The sequence below is a fragment of the Apus apus genome, chromosome 24 (genome assembly GCF_020740795.1).
Source record: "Apus apus isolate bApuApu2 chromosome 24, bApuApu2.pri.cur, whole genome shotgun sequence".
In the NCBI taxonomy this organism is placed as follows: domain Eukaryota; kingdom Metazoa; phylum Chordata; class Aves; order Apodiformes; family Apodidae; genus Apus; species Apus apus.
Window position 1 is genome coordinate 1,270,528 of NC_067305.1, and position 15,726 is coordinate 1,286,253.

Sequence of the window (15,726 nt, forward strand, 5' to 3'; positions counted from 1 at the left end):
CCCTCACATTGCTTACACTGCACTCACTCTGTGCTGATCATTTCCTTTCCCTCCCGTGTAAACCAGCAGCTGCCTCTTAGCAAAGACTTGGGCTGAGTGTTGCTGGTCTTGCTGGGACCATCACTGGATCTCCTCCAAACAGCGTCCCTAAGTCCACAGCCTTTTCCCACTCCTTGCTTGGATCAGAATGATTCCTCAATTCTTTCCTGCCCCTTTTTAGGCAAAAAGAGGGGCTGTTTAGTCTAGAGAAGACTGAGGGGGGATCTTATTAATGTTTACAAATATTTGAAGGGTGGGTGTCAAGAAGGAGGGGCCAGACCCTTTGCAGTCGTGCCCTGTGACAGGACGAGGGGCAACGGACACAAACTGGAGCCCAGGAAGTTCCACCTCAACATGAGGAAGAACTTCTTTCCTGTGAGGGTGACAGAGCCCTGGGACAGGCTGCTCAGAGAGGTCGTGGAGTCTCCTTCTCTGGGGACTTTCAAGACTCATCTGGACACATTTCTGTGTGACCTGCCCCAGGTGGTCCTGCTCTGACAGGGGTTGGACTCAATGATCTCCAGAGGTCTCTTCCAACCCTGACCATTCTATGAAAAACTGGTGACAGCCTTGCTTTAGGGGCAAATTTCCTGTGTTCCTTTCCATCATCTCAAAACCAGGAGGACAGACAAGAGAAATCCAAAAATACATCCATACCAAATAATCATCTGGACGAATCCCAAAGAGTTCTCGGAAGTACCGGAAAGCCACCGGAGCGTAGGTCTTGAACCTGAAGTCAGCGTAGTGATGAGCTGGGGTGAGGTTGCTGCCCTCGCTGCACAGAACAGACAGGCCATGAGCAGGGCCTCAGCACCACTCCCAGATACTGGCCCTCACATCAAGGCTACTGTGTGGTTCAGATCAACTAAGCCTTGCAAAATGACATCTTAGGAACAACGACGACAACAAAACGTCATTCGTTAAGTTATCTGTCAGAATCGACCTCCAAAGTGTGCAAGGAACAAACCACCTGCCAAGCAGAATATATTTACACAGAGAACACAGCTCTCCTGAGCTTTGCTTATTCCCAGAGTTAAAGAGCTCCCAGAATGAGTTTCTTCCATCTCAAGACATGGTATCACTTCATGGAAGAAGGTCTAGACAGACAGGTAGAAAGAAAAGCTCGTAGGAAGGCTAACAAAGTCCAGTGTATAGTACTGCATCTTACACTGTTCTTCCTTGCAAGGCTCTACAGGATCTAACAACTCCTGCTGTTCTGTTTGGATGCAATGGATGCATATTTAAAAGATTCAGAGCATCCAACTCTGTGATCTAAAGACAGGAGGAAGCTCTCTTGAAAAATCTGTGAGAGGAAAAGAAATAACTCATCCATTCATTTTTGTTTCTCATCACCTTTACCTTGGGAAAAAAATGCTCTCCACCACGTAGAAATCCTGCATCAGGACATCTCTCTCTGGCTTGGAGCTCAGATTGCCAACAGTATATCCAATCCCTAGCTGGATGGCCCCCTTCAGAGTGGATGAGGTGGTCTGGCAGAAAGAGAAGAGCGACAAGTGAGCATTTCACAGCAGATTATCACAATAACATCCCCTCTCCCACAATCCAGTCATGTCTAGGACTTCTATGGGGTCGTCTTGGGCACCACATGCTGCAAAAAAAATTCAACCAGCTGCTGAGGAGATGGATGAATCTTGCCATTTGCAAGATTATGCAGTACAAGGGTGCTGCATAAAATCAAAACCAGATTGGTAGCTACTGACAAACTGAACCAGGAAAGCTGGGTTGTGCTATTGCTGACCTTGGGCCCCAATTTCTCTCCTGCCACCCACACCAAGCTGCCAACCCTTGCTCCACAAAACCAAACCTTTTTGTAGGTGGTTTCACCAGAAGCATCAACACCTCGATGACCTATCTTCTTTCCTTGGCCAGGCTGTCCTGGAAGTGATGGTCCCTGCAAGGCAAGAGGATGGGTAAAGCCCAGAGCAGCAGCTGACCTGGCTGACAGGAACAAACAGAGCAGCAGAGGCACAATCACACTGTCCTGGCCGGAAAGGACAGAGGGATCACTCCTTACTGCTGGAAAAAAAATCTGCAGAGTGCAAACAGGTGTAATTGGCACTGAAAAGCCTCCAACAAGGCTGTCTGAGCAATGCACCCACCTCTCAAGACAAGAAGAGTCAGAACACCTCACCACTCCATCCAACACCCTCTGTACAAACTGGGCAGAGCCCTCAGCAAAGATGCTGAGCTCAGGGAAGATCTGCTCCTTTCCCAGCTGCCAACATGCTGCAGCAGTTGCCTGACTGCAGCTTCTCATTGCCTTAAAACACTGATGGATTAAATCAAACAGCGAGATAAGTTTATTCTTAAAAATCCCATGCCCTCAGGTGTCATACCAATACCTTGTGCTTCACTGGAGAAACAAGAGACAGATTAGAGGGAGAACACAAGCCTGCTCCTGTGTTCACATGGAGATAATCCATTTAAGCAAGATCTCATTTGTTTACAATTCAGAGGACGAGCCCACACAGAGTGAGCTGAAGCAACAGCTCTTCCTGAAGCTTTGCACAAGAATTTACAGAAACACTATAGGACTGCAAGCACTTCAGAGTGAGAACAAACCTCTTCCTGTCCCATTCTCATGCACTTCTGAATCTGCCTGGGCCTTTTTCAGCTGATCCAGGAGGGAGCAGATTGTGGCTGCACTCTTTAACCAGCCAGTGTAACCATGTTTTGTGAAGATCGACACAGTTCCTTTGGCAACCCCAGGCACAGGGCCACTACACTCCACTGTGGGGCAATGTTTCACCTGCTCCCCAGCTCTCCTGCCACCCCAGCAGGCAGCTAAAACTGCTGATAAACCACCAGCGACATTCAGGGGTTTGTTACATTAAAGAACAGCCAAGGCTTTGGATGTTCCTCTTAGCAGCATGCAGAGAGATCCAAGGTCATTTCCCAAGGGACAATATTATACGACTGTCTCTCTCAAGTGCTGCACGGACCCATCTCTCAGAACCCACATCTGCAGCAGACAATGGGCAATTTTGTCCAGACTACAGAGGTTCTTTGTGTTTTAGCTTTTTATCAAGAGCTCGCAGCTATTTATGGTCAAACTGCTTGTACTTCTGGTACTCAGGGGCAGTCTGATTTCTCCTTCAAAAAAATCTTATTTCCTACTCTGTTTAAACATTTAGCACAGCCAGGTTTGCTGCTGAGTGCTCCTTCTGCAAGCAGCTGTGCTTAGCAGTGCAGCTTATCCCCTCCTTTCAGCTTCTGACCAACAAACTGGATCCTATTACACACAAGCTCAAAGCTGCACGGTCCTGCCTCACCACATGGCTCAGCATCATCATCCTCTCAAAGTGATTAACAGACACAGGTACTGGTTATGAAATTGCCACCATATGAAATGCAGCAAGCAAAGTGGTTTGCCTTTTTTTTTTTTTTTTTTTTTTTTTTTTTTTTTTTTTTAGAATCACAGAATCCCCAAGGCTGGAAAAGACCTTTAAGATCATCAGGTCCAGCCTATGACCTGACACCACCACATCTCCAGACCATGGCACTAAGTGACACATCCAGCCTTCCTTGAACACCTCCAGGGATGGTGCCTCCACCACTTCCCTGGGCAGCCCATCCCAATGGCTGATCACTCTTTCCAAGAGGAAGTGCTTCCTGATATCCAACCTAAACCTCCCCTGGAGGAGCTTGAAGCCAGGCTCTCTTGTCTTCTTGCTAGTTACTTGGAAAAACAGCCCAGCCCCCACCTGACTACAACCTCCCTTCAGGTGGTTGAAGAGAGTGAGAAGGTCCCCCTGGAGTATCCTCTTCTCCAGGCTAAACAACCCCAGATTCAAGGGCAAGAATTGCCCCAGTCCCAGGGCAAGAGGAATTGAGGCTATTTGTGCATTGAACAAAGGAATCAACTTAAACAGAACTTGAGCTTCCTACTATGTATATTTCTGGGGAGGCAGAAGGAACCAAGTGTCATGTTCCTGGCAGTTTTTCTGGGAAGATTTTGCTATTTGTGTATGCAAATGCTCTCATCCCAGGTGAGTAATGTAAAAGGGTATGTCAGAAAGAGATCAAACAAAAATCATTTGAACGTGGTGCTCTAGACCAAGAGTGTGGGCTTCAGGGAACAGTTTTCAGGCACAGATCCTCCTACTAGATTCCCTGCTGCCAACTGTGAAAGAGTTTTGCTCCAGAAGGTAACAGTGATTCAGCAACCCGCGACCTGGATTCTGCGTGAGAGAAGATCAGTCCCTCAAGATGTTTTATGGCTTCACAAATTACAGACTCGCTCCCAGAAGCAGGTAAGACCCAACACAGAGCCCTGGAGATGCCCAATACACAGATCCTCCACTCATGTTCAGGTCCTGCTGTGGAAGAGGTGCCCTCAGCCACTTAGAGACATCATGGATCATGCAGCTAAAATCCCTTCACATCCGCTCTGATGCCAACACAGGGACTCCTGAGACCTGCCACTGATTTTCTTTCCCCCAGATAACAGCTATCAAATTTTCAGATTCTGAAATCCAGCTTTGCTCAAAGTAGTCAGGTAGACGTGTTTTCTAGAGCTCTGTGCTCTCATTTCTCAACATGGGGTTCTCAAGGCCAGCTTTACAGATCTCACCTCGGTGACGGCCGCCTTCTTCAGTGCCAGACCTGAGGAGAGAAGGGAAGAGAATCAGTAAAAGTAGGGACAGCAGAAAAAAAACCCACAACACACTAAGAAAATAGCACAATGCTTTGCTCTTTCAAGCAAGCTGGAAAGCCTTTGAAAGCAGCTGGTTTTGCTCAGTTTTCAGTTTCACTAGTGCAGGAGTCTGAAGTCATAGGGGTCACACAATCTCATAGAATCACAGAATCACAAAACGGTTTGGGTTGGAAGGGACCTTAAAGATCATCCAGTCCCACCCCCCTGCATGGGCAGGGACACCTCCCACCAGCCCAGGCTGCTCCAAGCCCCATCCAACCTGCCCTTCAACACTGCCAGGGATGGGGCAGCCACAGCTTCCCTGGGCAACCTGGGCCAGGCTCTCACCTCCCTCACACCAAATAATTTCTTCCTCATGTCACCTAAATCTCCCCTCTTCCAGTTTTAATCCATGACCTCTTGTCCTCTTGCTACAATTCATACTCAGAAGCACAAAGACACAATTTTTCCTAGCAATAATGTTTCCTACAGCCTTTAGTAGAGAGCTCTTGTAAACCCCTGCTGCACCATAAATAATAGGCCCACACTGAAGAGCTGGTTACATCCAGAAGCCCCAAGAAACACTTAGGAAGCTGCTTTCCAGTCACTCAGAAGGCACTTGAGAAATTATATTGATAATTGAATCTATTTATAGAATCCAGTGCCTAAATATATCACAAAAAATGAATGCATCGTTTATCTCTACCACTGCCTTTGAAAGAAGCCACCACTGCTCCATCACACTGAATGGTGAGAAATCAGGATTTTGCCTAAATCTTCTAGATATATTATCACTTGGAACACACCAGCCCAAACCCTCCTCCAACATGAGGCCATCTTTCCATTTCCTAGCACAAGCCCAAGCTTGCAAGGAGCTCCTTATTTTTAAACAACCATGACAACAGGCTCCTCTGCCCATGAGGTGTTCACTGATCTGCTGCTCATGCGTGGAACCACAAGTTCCAGCTCACCTGACTCCAGAGCCACCTTCAACAAGGATCAAGAGCTACTTAAGAAGAGCTCCCCACCCCATCCTGGCAGCACAATGGCCTCTGCCAAGGCCACTCCCCAGCCTCCCTCCCTGCCTCCACAGTTATCAGGAGAGGAGCCCACTTGGAAAGAACACAAACCCAGGCCAGGGACTGAAGGCCAGTACCTGGTATCTGTTTCCAGGTACCAGTCTGCTGCTCCTTGCCCCTGTCTTGAAGCACTTCTGTGAGCACAGATCACTAAGCAACCCACAATCCTTCAGAAAGGTCTTAATTTCGCAAGAGACCATTGAGTGGGGCTTGAGAGTTTTGGCTGTGAAGAAGAAAGACTCTTCTAAGCCCTCAACTTCTCACCACTTGAAGGCAAAGGGTGGATTGCACAACCACCTGCGGGTGCACAAACCCTCCGACTCAAGCGGGATATCTACACTTGAGCTGGGGAGGGTGGTGGCTCTTCAGGGGGACTGGGAGATGTCCAGCCCTCCCAGCTGGAGAGCAATAAAAAGAAGCCCCTGAAGATCCAGCCCAACATGCTGCTGCTTCAGGATCTCCCCCATTTGGCCAAGGAGAAACTATGATGGTCCAAACTGGGGCAACCATTTGACCTCCTCAGACAAGAGCAGTGATGCTTTGGGGCTTTGTTTCAAAAGGAGCCTGTACAAGAAGTTGGGCATAACAGGAGGGAGATGCACTGCAGATTCCAACAGTGCCAGGAGAGTGTGTGATCCAGTTGGATCTCAGGAAGCATTTCAGATGCTGGGAAGCAAAAAAACCCCAACAAATCCAACAAAATCCCTTTGGTGGTTACAGGGGAGATGAAATCTCTCTTGATCTGAAGTATTGAGGTTATCTCATCATCTGGTCTCAGCAAACTAGGGATCCCATCACCTCCCCTCCAGCTCCTTAGGACCACACCAGCCCCATCTTAGAGGACCATTGCTAGCTCAAAGGACGATTGCTAGCTCAAGGTTTGCCCCAGTTTTCTGCTGAAAAATTCTTTGGCCCAAGACAAGAGAATTGTATGATTGCTCAACAAAAAGGCCCACAAGAGCCAAGGGAGCAGGAGGCATAGCATTGAGTGAGCACTTGGCTAACACACATTGAGGGCACAAGCTGGAGCAGCACCTCAAAACCACAGAGGAACCCACAGGGGTTTGTTGCTCCACATTGAACACTGGAGATCACTGGGAACACAACAAGGCCAGGAAGATGACGCTCTCCCTGCTACAGCCGAGATCACTCTCTTACTGCACTAATCTCTTTCCTGCACTTTGTCACAATTCCAGAGCAGATTATCTTTAATTTTGTGATAATTACCACAAGCCACTTTAATTCCCAGCTTGCAAGTGTCTGCTGCTGTACACGTACCAAATGCAGCATCAACACCAACTGCCCGCGTGACGGGAAGATACCGGAGGCAAGGAAGTGCAAACCTCCAGGAGAAATGATGCTTCAGGTGGATGAGGGCATCATCAGAAAAACCTCTCTCCCCTTCCCCAAAAAAGTAAAAAACCCAACAAAATAGTCAGCTTTATAAAAATCAATTTGTCTAGGCAGCAAATGAAAAAAAAAATTCCCTTCCAGAGGCTTCCAAGTGCGCAGCGCTCGGCTGCGCTCAGCTCACACGGGCTGACAGATGGCCTTGCAAAACCTGATGTGACTCCAGCTTCAGGGGTTGCAGAGCCACGAGAGACAGCACTGGGGTTTGTGGGGAACAGGAGCTCTGCTGTGGGAAGTGCCAACAGTTACCAAGCTCACTGAAATGATTCTTACTGGATTTAATGCAGCTTAGCAAGGGTGTTCTCAGAAACGTGAGGAGTGGCTCTGGAAGGGGAACCCTGGGATGAAGTCCCAGCCTCCTGCCCTGCTCCTGGGTTTTGTGGTGCCTTTCATACACACTTGACCTGCTGCCTTCAGTTCCTCTTCTCATTTGTGCACAGCTTTGAGTCAACCCTATCCCAACGCTTGAGCTCCTCTGGAGCCCCAGAAATCAACACTTCCATTCTAGCATTTAGCATCTCTCATCTCTGATTTAACACCTGTTTTTTTCACAGCCACAACCAGCTTGTCCCTCTCCACCACGATGATGACAACCCACAGGATAGGGATGAATTTCCTCCCCAAACCCTCTGCATAGTTACTGTCCAACACAGAAAAGGACTCAGATTTAGCTCTACCACACCAGAGGAGGATAAACCTACCCAAGATGAGAAAACCCACCTTTCCTCTTACATGACATATTGCATCAACAATTGGTGTTCAGACCTTTTTAGGCCACTCCCTTTACATACGTTTGGCCCGTTGCTCCCCACAAGCAAAGCCCAACCCAGGCTGGACAGAGGAGCCCACCAAGGGAACCCTCATCATTACCTGGTTCATCAGCCTCATTGGTTCATCTGAACTCACAAAATGGTGCAGGGCTGGGTTCAGAGCAGCTCCCTTGGCTTCTCCAGCCCACAGCCTCGCTAGATGTTGTCACCAGGGACAGGCAAGTGATGTCAGAAGTTAAGGAGCTAAACCAAAAAAAAATCATCAAATCTTTGGGCTTAAATCAAACTTCCTGATAACCAGAAAACATTGCCCTTGCTGTCCACAACTCCCAACGAGTTTAAGTTAAAAAATGTAGCTTCAAGATTTATTTATATGCAGGGAAAAAAAAATTAAAAACTAATTGGGGGGAAAAAACCAAACAAATAAAGGTCACTCCAATCTCTCCAAACCAGCTAAGGCAAGCTGTGTGATGGTTGGAATCAGTTCCAGCCCTGAAGATGACCAGCAAAACCAAGAAAAGCCATGAGAGGTTTCTATCCACTAAAAAGGAATATCTTGTGAAAATTCACAAATATGCAGCAGAAGCCTTAAGTTCTAGTAAATAAATCTTCTTTATAAGATAGATACACACATATATATTTATAAATTGTGTCTGATGCTTTATGATGCTCTAGAGAAGTCAAAACAAATTTGAATAACTGGTAGATCTCTCTGGACTCCTTTCTCCAGTCAGAGATGGTGCTGCATCTTCAATAAAAGCTTCACTTCATTGAAGTGTTTACCAGGAGCTACACAACGTGACTGCAACCAACAATAAGTTAGAATATAAATGCCACGTAAGCTCTTCAGCTGGAGAATGTACCAACATGACCCCTCCAAAAATGCAGCACAGAGACTTGCAACTTGCCACTCACTCTCGATGGGGCGGTAGCAACTGCAATCACCCACGGCTGGTTTGCAAAGTACAGTTCTCCAAAACTGCTGGACCAGCAGTTTGTATTTAATTTGCTCTTAATTTTTTTAACTACTGAGCTGACAGCAGCCTTTGCAAAATTGGCCTTTAATACTAGCCCAGCATCATCAGCTGTGAAATTCTGAGAAGTCATCCCCCCCTCAAGGAGCTCTGGGTCTAATTTTACACTTATTCGATTGAGAACAAGACAACATCAGACACCCAAGTAACCCATTTAGACGATAAGAGGAGGTGAAAACTGCAACCAGGATGCTGTGTTACTGTTCCATCAGACCCCTCAAGATGCAGCCCTCTCTGGTCAATGGACTATGTGCAAAAGCATTGAAGGGCAGAGTGCTCAGGCCCGAGCTGATAAAGGTAAAGCCTACACTGTGTAGCAGATGAGCTGCAGTTGAAATACAGAAGGGCTGGAAATTAAATGCATCCATCAAAAGAGACAGCTGTTACTTCCCGTAAGGGACTGCTGCTAAAAAGAAATTATAATTAAAGGTGGGACACACACACAACTCAGAGAAGATGACAGAAAACTCATCTCAGCTGAGAAGCAGCACGTGAAGCAGCACAAGAAGCAGCCAGGGCTTCCTGAGGAGCCAGCATCAGCCTCAGCCCATATAAAAGGGGTGGCAGGAAGAAACCTCTGAATTTCTTACACTGAAAAATGTACAGTTTCAGCTCCCAGCAGGCAGGAGCAACAGCCCAGGGCAGCTGTTGGAGAGGAGGAGACACGACAGGGAGAACAGGCCGGACTCTCGGCAACAGCCAGGAAAAAGCAGCTATTTACAACCTGCCCTTCCCAGGCATCCTGGATGACCTGCTTCTGATCATTAAACACATTTTCTTCCCATAAAACAAAACAGTTTGATTAGGATGAGAACTATCAAGTAAGTCACAAGACTAAATAAAAAGCTTGGAGTTTTTTCTCTTGAAATGTAGCATTTCTCAGCAGAAGGAGCAGCAGCCAACTGCTCTGCACTCCGGGCCCAGCTGCTCCTGCCCTTGGAGAGCTTGTTGAAACGACAACAACCAATTCCAGATAAATCCTGCTTGTTATATACAATCCACATACAGCTTTGATACCAAACCACCATAATTTTTCCATGGAGTACTTGCTGACTGATGGAATGACTTTTGGGATCTCCTACACAAAACTCTGGTTGAACACCAACAGCCTAAATTCTCTGTCCCCACCAGTAAGACCAGTCCAGCCCAGTGCTCAGGCAAGGCTTGCTCCATCCCTAAGGACCATGGCAATGGGCAGGAGAGTCCCTGCTCCAATGCTCCTGCAGCACAGGCAGCTCCATGTTCCTCAGGACAGTTCAATCACCATCCAAAGTCCAGCAGTTATGTGCAGACAGAAGTGCTAGCAGCATCGGGCAGTATTCAGCTGGACTACCAGGAGCAGCCAGAGATAACTAATCCCATTTAATCCCACCTTAGCTGCCCTGCTCTCCTCCCTGTCCCCCACTTGCCACCCACACCAGCTCGGTGCCTCGTTTCACCAGTTCAAGCACACAGGAACCACCACCACTTCATGGAGGGAAGATGACATCTGCAACCCATGATTTGCTGCACCAACTCTACGTGCCCCACTCTTTTCCCAAGCCCTTTGTCTTGTTTATTTGAGCATAAACTCGTTAGGGAAAGGAACAACATGCCTTGTACAAACTAAGAGAAAAAGCTTAATGTACTGGCCATGTAGGACAGGGTCTCAGGGCACTGCTGTGGCACCTACTCCCTAGCAGTGACACAGCTGACTCCTTCCTCTCCACCCTGGGCAGTTTCCATCTATGAGCACTTCAATTAACCTGGGATGGGCAGGAAGCCCCCCAGCCTGCCCTGAGCCCCACACCCAGTCCTGCCCCAGGGGTTTTAATTCCCCAAACACTCTCACTGCTCCCCTGCCAGAGATCCCCAGGGATCCAGAACTTTCAGGCCCATATCACACAGCCCTGCTCAGAGCAAAGCATCCAGCACCACCACTGCAAGGACCTGCCACAGAGAGATGATCCTGCAGTAAAGGCATCTACCAACCAGCCTGGTTTTTGTTTTAATGCAGAAACTTTTTCTGCCTCAGAAATCACAGAATTATTGAGGCTGGAAAAGATCTCTGAGATCATCAAGTCCAGCCTATGACCAACACCACCACATCTCCAAACTATGGCACTAAGTGCCACATCCAGCCTTTCCTTGAGCACATCCAGGGATGGTGACTCCACCACTTCCCTGGGCAGTCCATTCCAATGTCTGATCATCCTCTCCATGAGGAAATGCTTCCTAATATCCAACCTAAACCTCCCCTGGTGCAGCTTCAGGCCAGGCCCTCTGGTCCTGTCACTGGTTTCCTGGGAGAAGAGCCCAGACCCCACATGAGCACAACCTCTTTCAGAGTTGTAGAGAAGGTCCCACCAGAGTCTCCTCCAGACTAAACAACCCCAGCTCTCTCAGCCTCTCCTCATAAGACTTTCCCTCCAGTCCCTTCACCAGCCTTGTTGCTCTCTTCTGGACCTGCTCCAGCACCACAAGATCCTTCTTGAAGCGAGGAGCCCAGACCTGGACACAGGATTTGAGGTGAGGCCTCACCAGTGCTGAGCACCGGGGGAGAATCACATCCCTGCTCCTGCTGGCTCCAGCTGAGGAGGCAGGGCAGAAGCTGAAGGTGCAGGCAGGGAGTGAACATGTTCGTCCCTCAGCTGTGGGTGAGGGACAGTGTCCTGGGTGCAGCCCCTCTCCTGGGTGCAGCCCCTCTCCAGGGTGCAGCCCCCCTCAGGGACCCGTGCTGCTGAGCCAGGACATACCAGGCAAAAACGTTTCCTTGACAACTCCCCAGAAAAGCGCTTACCGCAAGGAAGCCCAATTACAGCGGGGAACGAGCAGGACAAGACCAGGGAAATGAAACTTAAAAAGAACTGATTTGTTTTCTTGTCTCGGATCAGCTGCGTGTAGAAAAAAAGCAGCGTTTCAGAGAGCCTAGCCTCGAAGTGTGTGACACAGCTGACAAAAAAGCACAACAACAATCTCATCAAGAGGAGCACACAACGGCTGACACCCAGTAGCGGGAAAGGCTGCAGCCGTTCAGCTCCACATTCAACTACGTAATTATGCAATCCAGTGGGATGTTCAGGCAAACATCTGCTGGATGGGAAAGGTGCAGCCTTATCTGAACACAGTGTTCCTGCTCCCTTCCATGCCGCCAGTCACAGGAGGATTGTGGAGTGGAACAACACAGGCTCCCAGGCACGTCCAGAGCGGCCGAGCGCTCTCCCCGCTGCCCACGTGGAGGCAGGAAAGTGAGACGTGCCAAGATCAGGGACCCCAGCAGTGGTGTTAGGGATGCCAGCCTGTTCTAGCCTCTGGCTTCCACCTTCATTACAACCTACAAATCCAAACCTGTCTACCAGAATTCACAGCAAAGCTTGATTAGGATTAATTAGAGAGAGCAAACACCGCAGCAGGAAGTGCAACCTCTCCAGGCCAGAGGCAGCTTTCCCTGCCCGTGACCACATCCAGGCAAGGTGGCACCACACTCAAACCATGACGCTGATTTAGAGCAAAGCCATAAAAGGCTGAAGGACTTTGAAGTCACCTTCCTTACAATAATCCAGAAGAGCTGAGATGTCTCGGGCCTCATACAACAACAAAGAACCAGCCACATGGCTGCTCACTCAACTCCCTCTGCTCAGGTCTTATCTCAGTTCTTTCATATGTTAATCACAGAGGTGCATCCAGTGTCTCTCTAATGGCTCCTTGGCTGGTTTTAGAGCTGTGGGAGCTTCTTAGCCACTCGTGGGGCCCCTCACCCACTACCAAAAAACCTGCCAAAGCAGCACACTAAAGCAACGTCCTGTTGCCCCCTTACCTTTGCTCAGGGGTAGGATAAGCTTTGCATCTCCTACTGGCAGCTCCCAACCCACGGTCACTGCTCACTAGAACATCTCCTGCCTGCTGGGAGATGTGCTCAGCAGCAAGAAGACACAGAACTCCTGTGGCCTTTCTAGTCATGTTGCAAAAACATGAGGGACTTGAACGCAGTGCATGACCCGGGGCAGCCTGTGGGACTCTGTGTGTCCAGATGGAGTTTTCAGCTGTCACAAGGGCCCAGAGATCTCTTTCCCAAGCCCAGGTCAGAGAAGCACAAGAAAACTTTTTGAAGACTCAGTCCAGAATTCACTTCCCCCCTTTGTTTTCTGACAAAACAAATCGACACCTCCCTGCTCACAGGCTCCTGCCTACAAGCAGGATTCAGCACTTTAACTCTGCAGAGTCTTCTTGCCTCTGTGCAGGGAAAGGATGCTCAGCTGCATCCTCTATCACACTGCTCTTCAAGTGCTACTATTAAAGAGGGAGAAGCACAAGGTGACCAATCCAAGGTTACACACTGCTTGTCAGAGCCAGAGCAGTGATTCTGCCCCAACACACAGGTGTGCAGCGTGCCAGGGCTCAGTGCTTCAGCTGCAAGAAGCTTAATGTCAGACCTCAGCACCTCCTGGCCAGGCAAGGATTAGCTCTGCTGGAGGTTCTTCTCCACCACCCGACCTTCACAAGCTGCCTCTGCAACTCACCATCTCTCCTGCAAGGCTGGTACCAGGCACAGGACTAGGAATCAGTGGCTGGAAAAAGGACAACTTTGCTGTAGCCAATTCCAAAATTTCTTAAGCTGATAAATAGCACAGGATCTTGTTACTGAGAGGGCAAAACTCCTTTAATGAGAGAGTAGGAGGATGCCTCAGCATAACATCAGTCAGTTCCCCTTCCAATATTGCTTCTCTGGGTGTCCCTGCCAAGGATCTAAACCTGTCTTGGGAGAGCACTGGCAAATCAAAGAAATAATTCCAACTGCTCTTTGAAGCAGAACAGCAGATGAAAAGAGTGGTGGATTGCAAGCTAAATGAGACAAACTCTCCCCTGTTTTATCCCTCAGTCCTTCCTCACAGAGGGCTCCACAGCTGAAGGAAGTGGAGCACCTTCAGTCCTGGAGGGATGGGTCAGAATGTTTATCACTTCCACCATTTAGAAGTGTTGCTTGACAGAGAACTTACTCCCCTTGCTCATTCACTGTCAAGAATTATTTCCAGACTAAATTACATTAAAGTAGACAAATACAACTCAGGAAAGATACACACCTCCCGAAATTTTCCATGTTCTGACCTCCCAAAAGATGTGTTGAAGCCCAGTTACTACAGTGACAGCAGGTAAAGAAATCTACTTGAAGTTTCCCAATAACATAACACCAGGATACACAGGAGTTCCCACAGAAAGCACAGCTTTGGAGCTGTGGGAGCTCAGCACCCCAGTCAGCAGCAAACCACCCAGGGAAAACAGCTGTTTTGTCTGCAGCCCACCCTTTACAAGAAGTCATCCTCAAGATGCACCTGGATTTTTAAGGGGTGGAGTATTTCCTGATTTACTCCGTAGCCAAAGCTGCTTGGCTAAATCCTCTAAGATTTAATTCTGCTCTTGCTAATGTCGCTTGACAGAGATTTTCCGAGGGTGCTCAAACTCTGAAGACCTGAAAGGGGATTTCAGAATGGGGTCGTGTCCAATCTGCGTCACTGGATATAAAGTCCTTCTGCAAGGCTGCTCACACCAGGTGGAGAAAACTCTGCTTCACAAAACACTTCCAGGTTGCCATGGGTGCTGCGGACAAAGCTGCAACATGCACATGCAGGGACAGATCTGCGCTGCAAGGTGGAGGGGAAGGTTGGGTGGGAGAGGAGGTGGGGAACATCTCTATCTTCTACCTGTTAGAAAAGCAGGTGTCAAGGTAAAAGCATCAGTTTAAATTTCTGGACCTGGTTTGTGACACAGCCCCTCAAAGAGCACGTCCTCTATGCAATTCAGACACAGTTTTCAAGTTGATCATGTCCCACTAAACCCCTGTAGTCAAAAAGACACAATAGGAAAAGCAGACCAGTGCTTTGTTTGAGAGATCCAGTTCTAGAAAACAAAGCTTTTGCTGCCATAACAACTACAAATTCAAGCTCTCCATCTGCACGTGTGCCCCACTGAGCTGGCCAGGCACAAAGCTATCAGAGATTTCTTGGCCTCATTCAAAATTAACTACCCCAACTCACACGTGGCAGAAGGCAAAGTCTGGCTGGTGTTTTGCTGCTTCTCACCCGTGTCCCCTGTGCCCCTGTCACAGCACCCTGCCACCCTCCTCCTGCACAAGCCACACAGAGTTTGCACAACCCTACAACAAGCCACAGTGAGGGCTACCCAGCTCTTTGGGTGCAAACTCTGCTTAGGCCATCCCAGATACTGCAAATCCTTTCCCGCAGATGGATCTATTCCTCCCTGGATGTGCCAACACCTCTTCTCTCCTCCAGACTGAAGGAGGGTGGTATCCAGGAGGGTACCCAGCCTCCAGTCCTCCTCTCCTCCATCAGGGCTCTGCAGCAGCAGCATCATCCTCTGCAGCTCCAGGTAGAGCATGTACCCGTGTTGTGAGAATGAGGAAGCACCTCTGAGGCAAAAAAGTTACTGCCACGAGGCATGGGGAGCTGTAGGTTAAGAATAAATTCAAAATTATTGCTCACCACCATGTTTTTTTCCCACCAGTCTTGTTAAGGCCACTTCTGCTCTCTGTGACCAGAGTGCTCTGATCTAACAAAGGTACCTGAACAGATGGAACAAAACAAGCCACAGAAGAACAAACTCAAAAGATGAAATGTGCTGCCAAAAACTGTAACTCAAAGTTTTAGCAAGTAGTCTCTCTCCTCCCTGGGATCCTGGCTGTGGCATGGCAGCTTGTGACTCAGCTATTGGTTGAAAATAAGTCACCCCAAAAATAATTACAT

At 48.4% G+C, this 15,726-nt stretch overlaps 1 protein-coding gene across 6 annotated transcripts in view; it reads right to left on the minus strand.

Annotated features, from left to right (window-relative positions):
- Positions 1-15,726, minus strand: part of PIP5K1C (phosphatidylinositol-4-phosphate 5-kinase type 1 gamma) — a 49,358-nt gene that overhangs the window by 18,435 nt on the left and 15,197 nt on the right. For all 6 annotated transcript variants that reach the window (XM_051639626.1, XM_051639625.1, XM_051639631.1 and 3 more), the window contains exons 2-5: positions 4,634-4,665; positions 1,865-1,951; positions 1,399-1,529; positions 697-814 (exon numbers count right to left, since the gene is read on the minus strand). In XM_051639626.1, the coding sequence (XP_051495586.1) occupies positions 697-814; positions 1,399-1,529; positions 1,865-1,951; positions 4,634-4,665 (368 nt within the window). The remainder of the gene's footprint in view (positions 1-696; positions 815-1,398; positions 1,530-1,864; positions 1,952-4,633; positions 4,666-15,726) is intronic.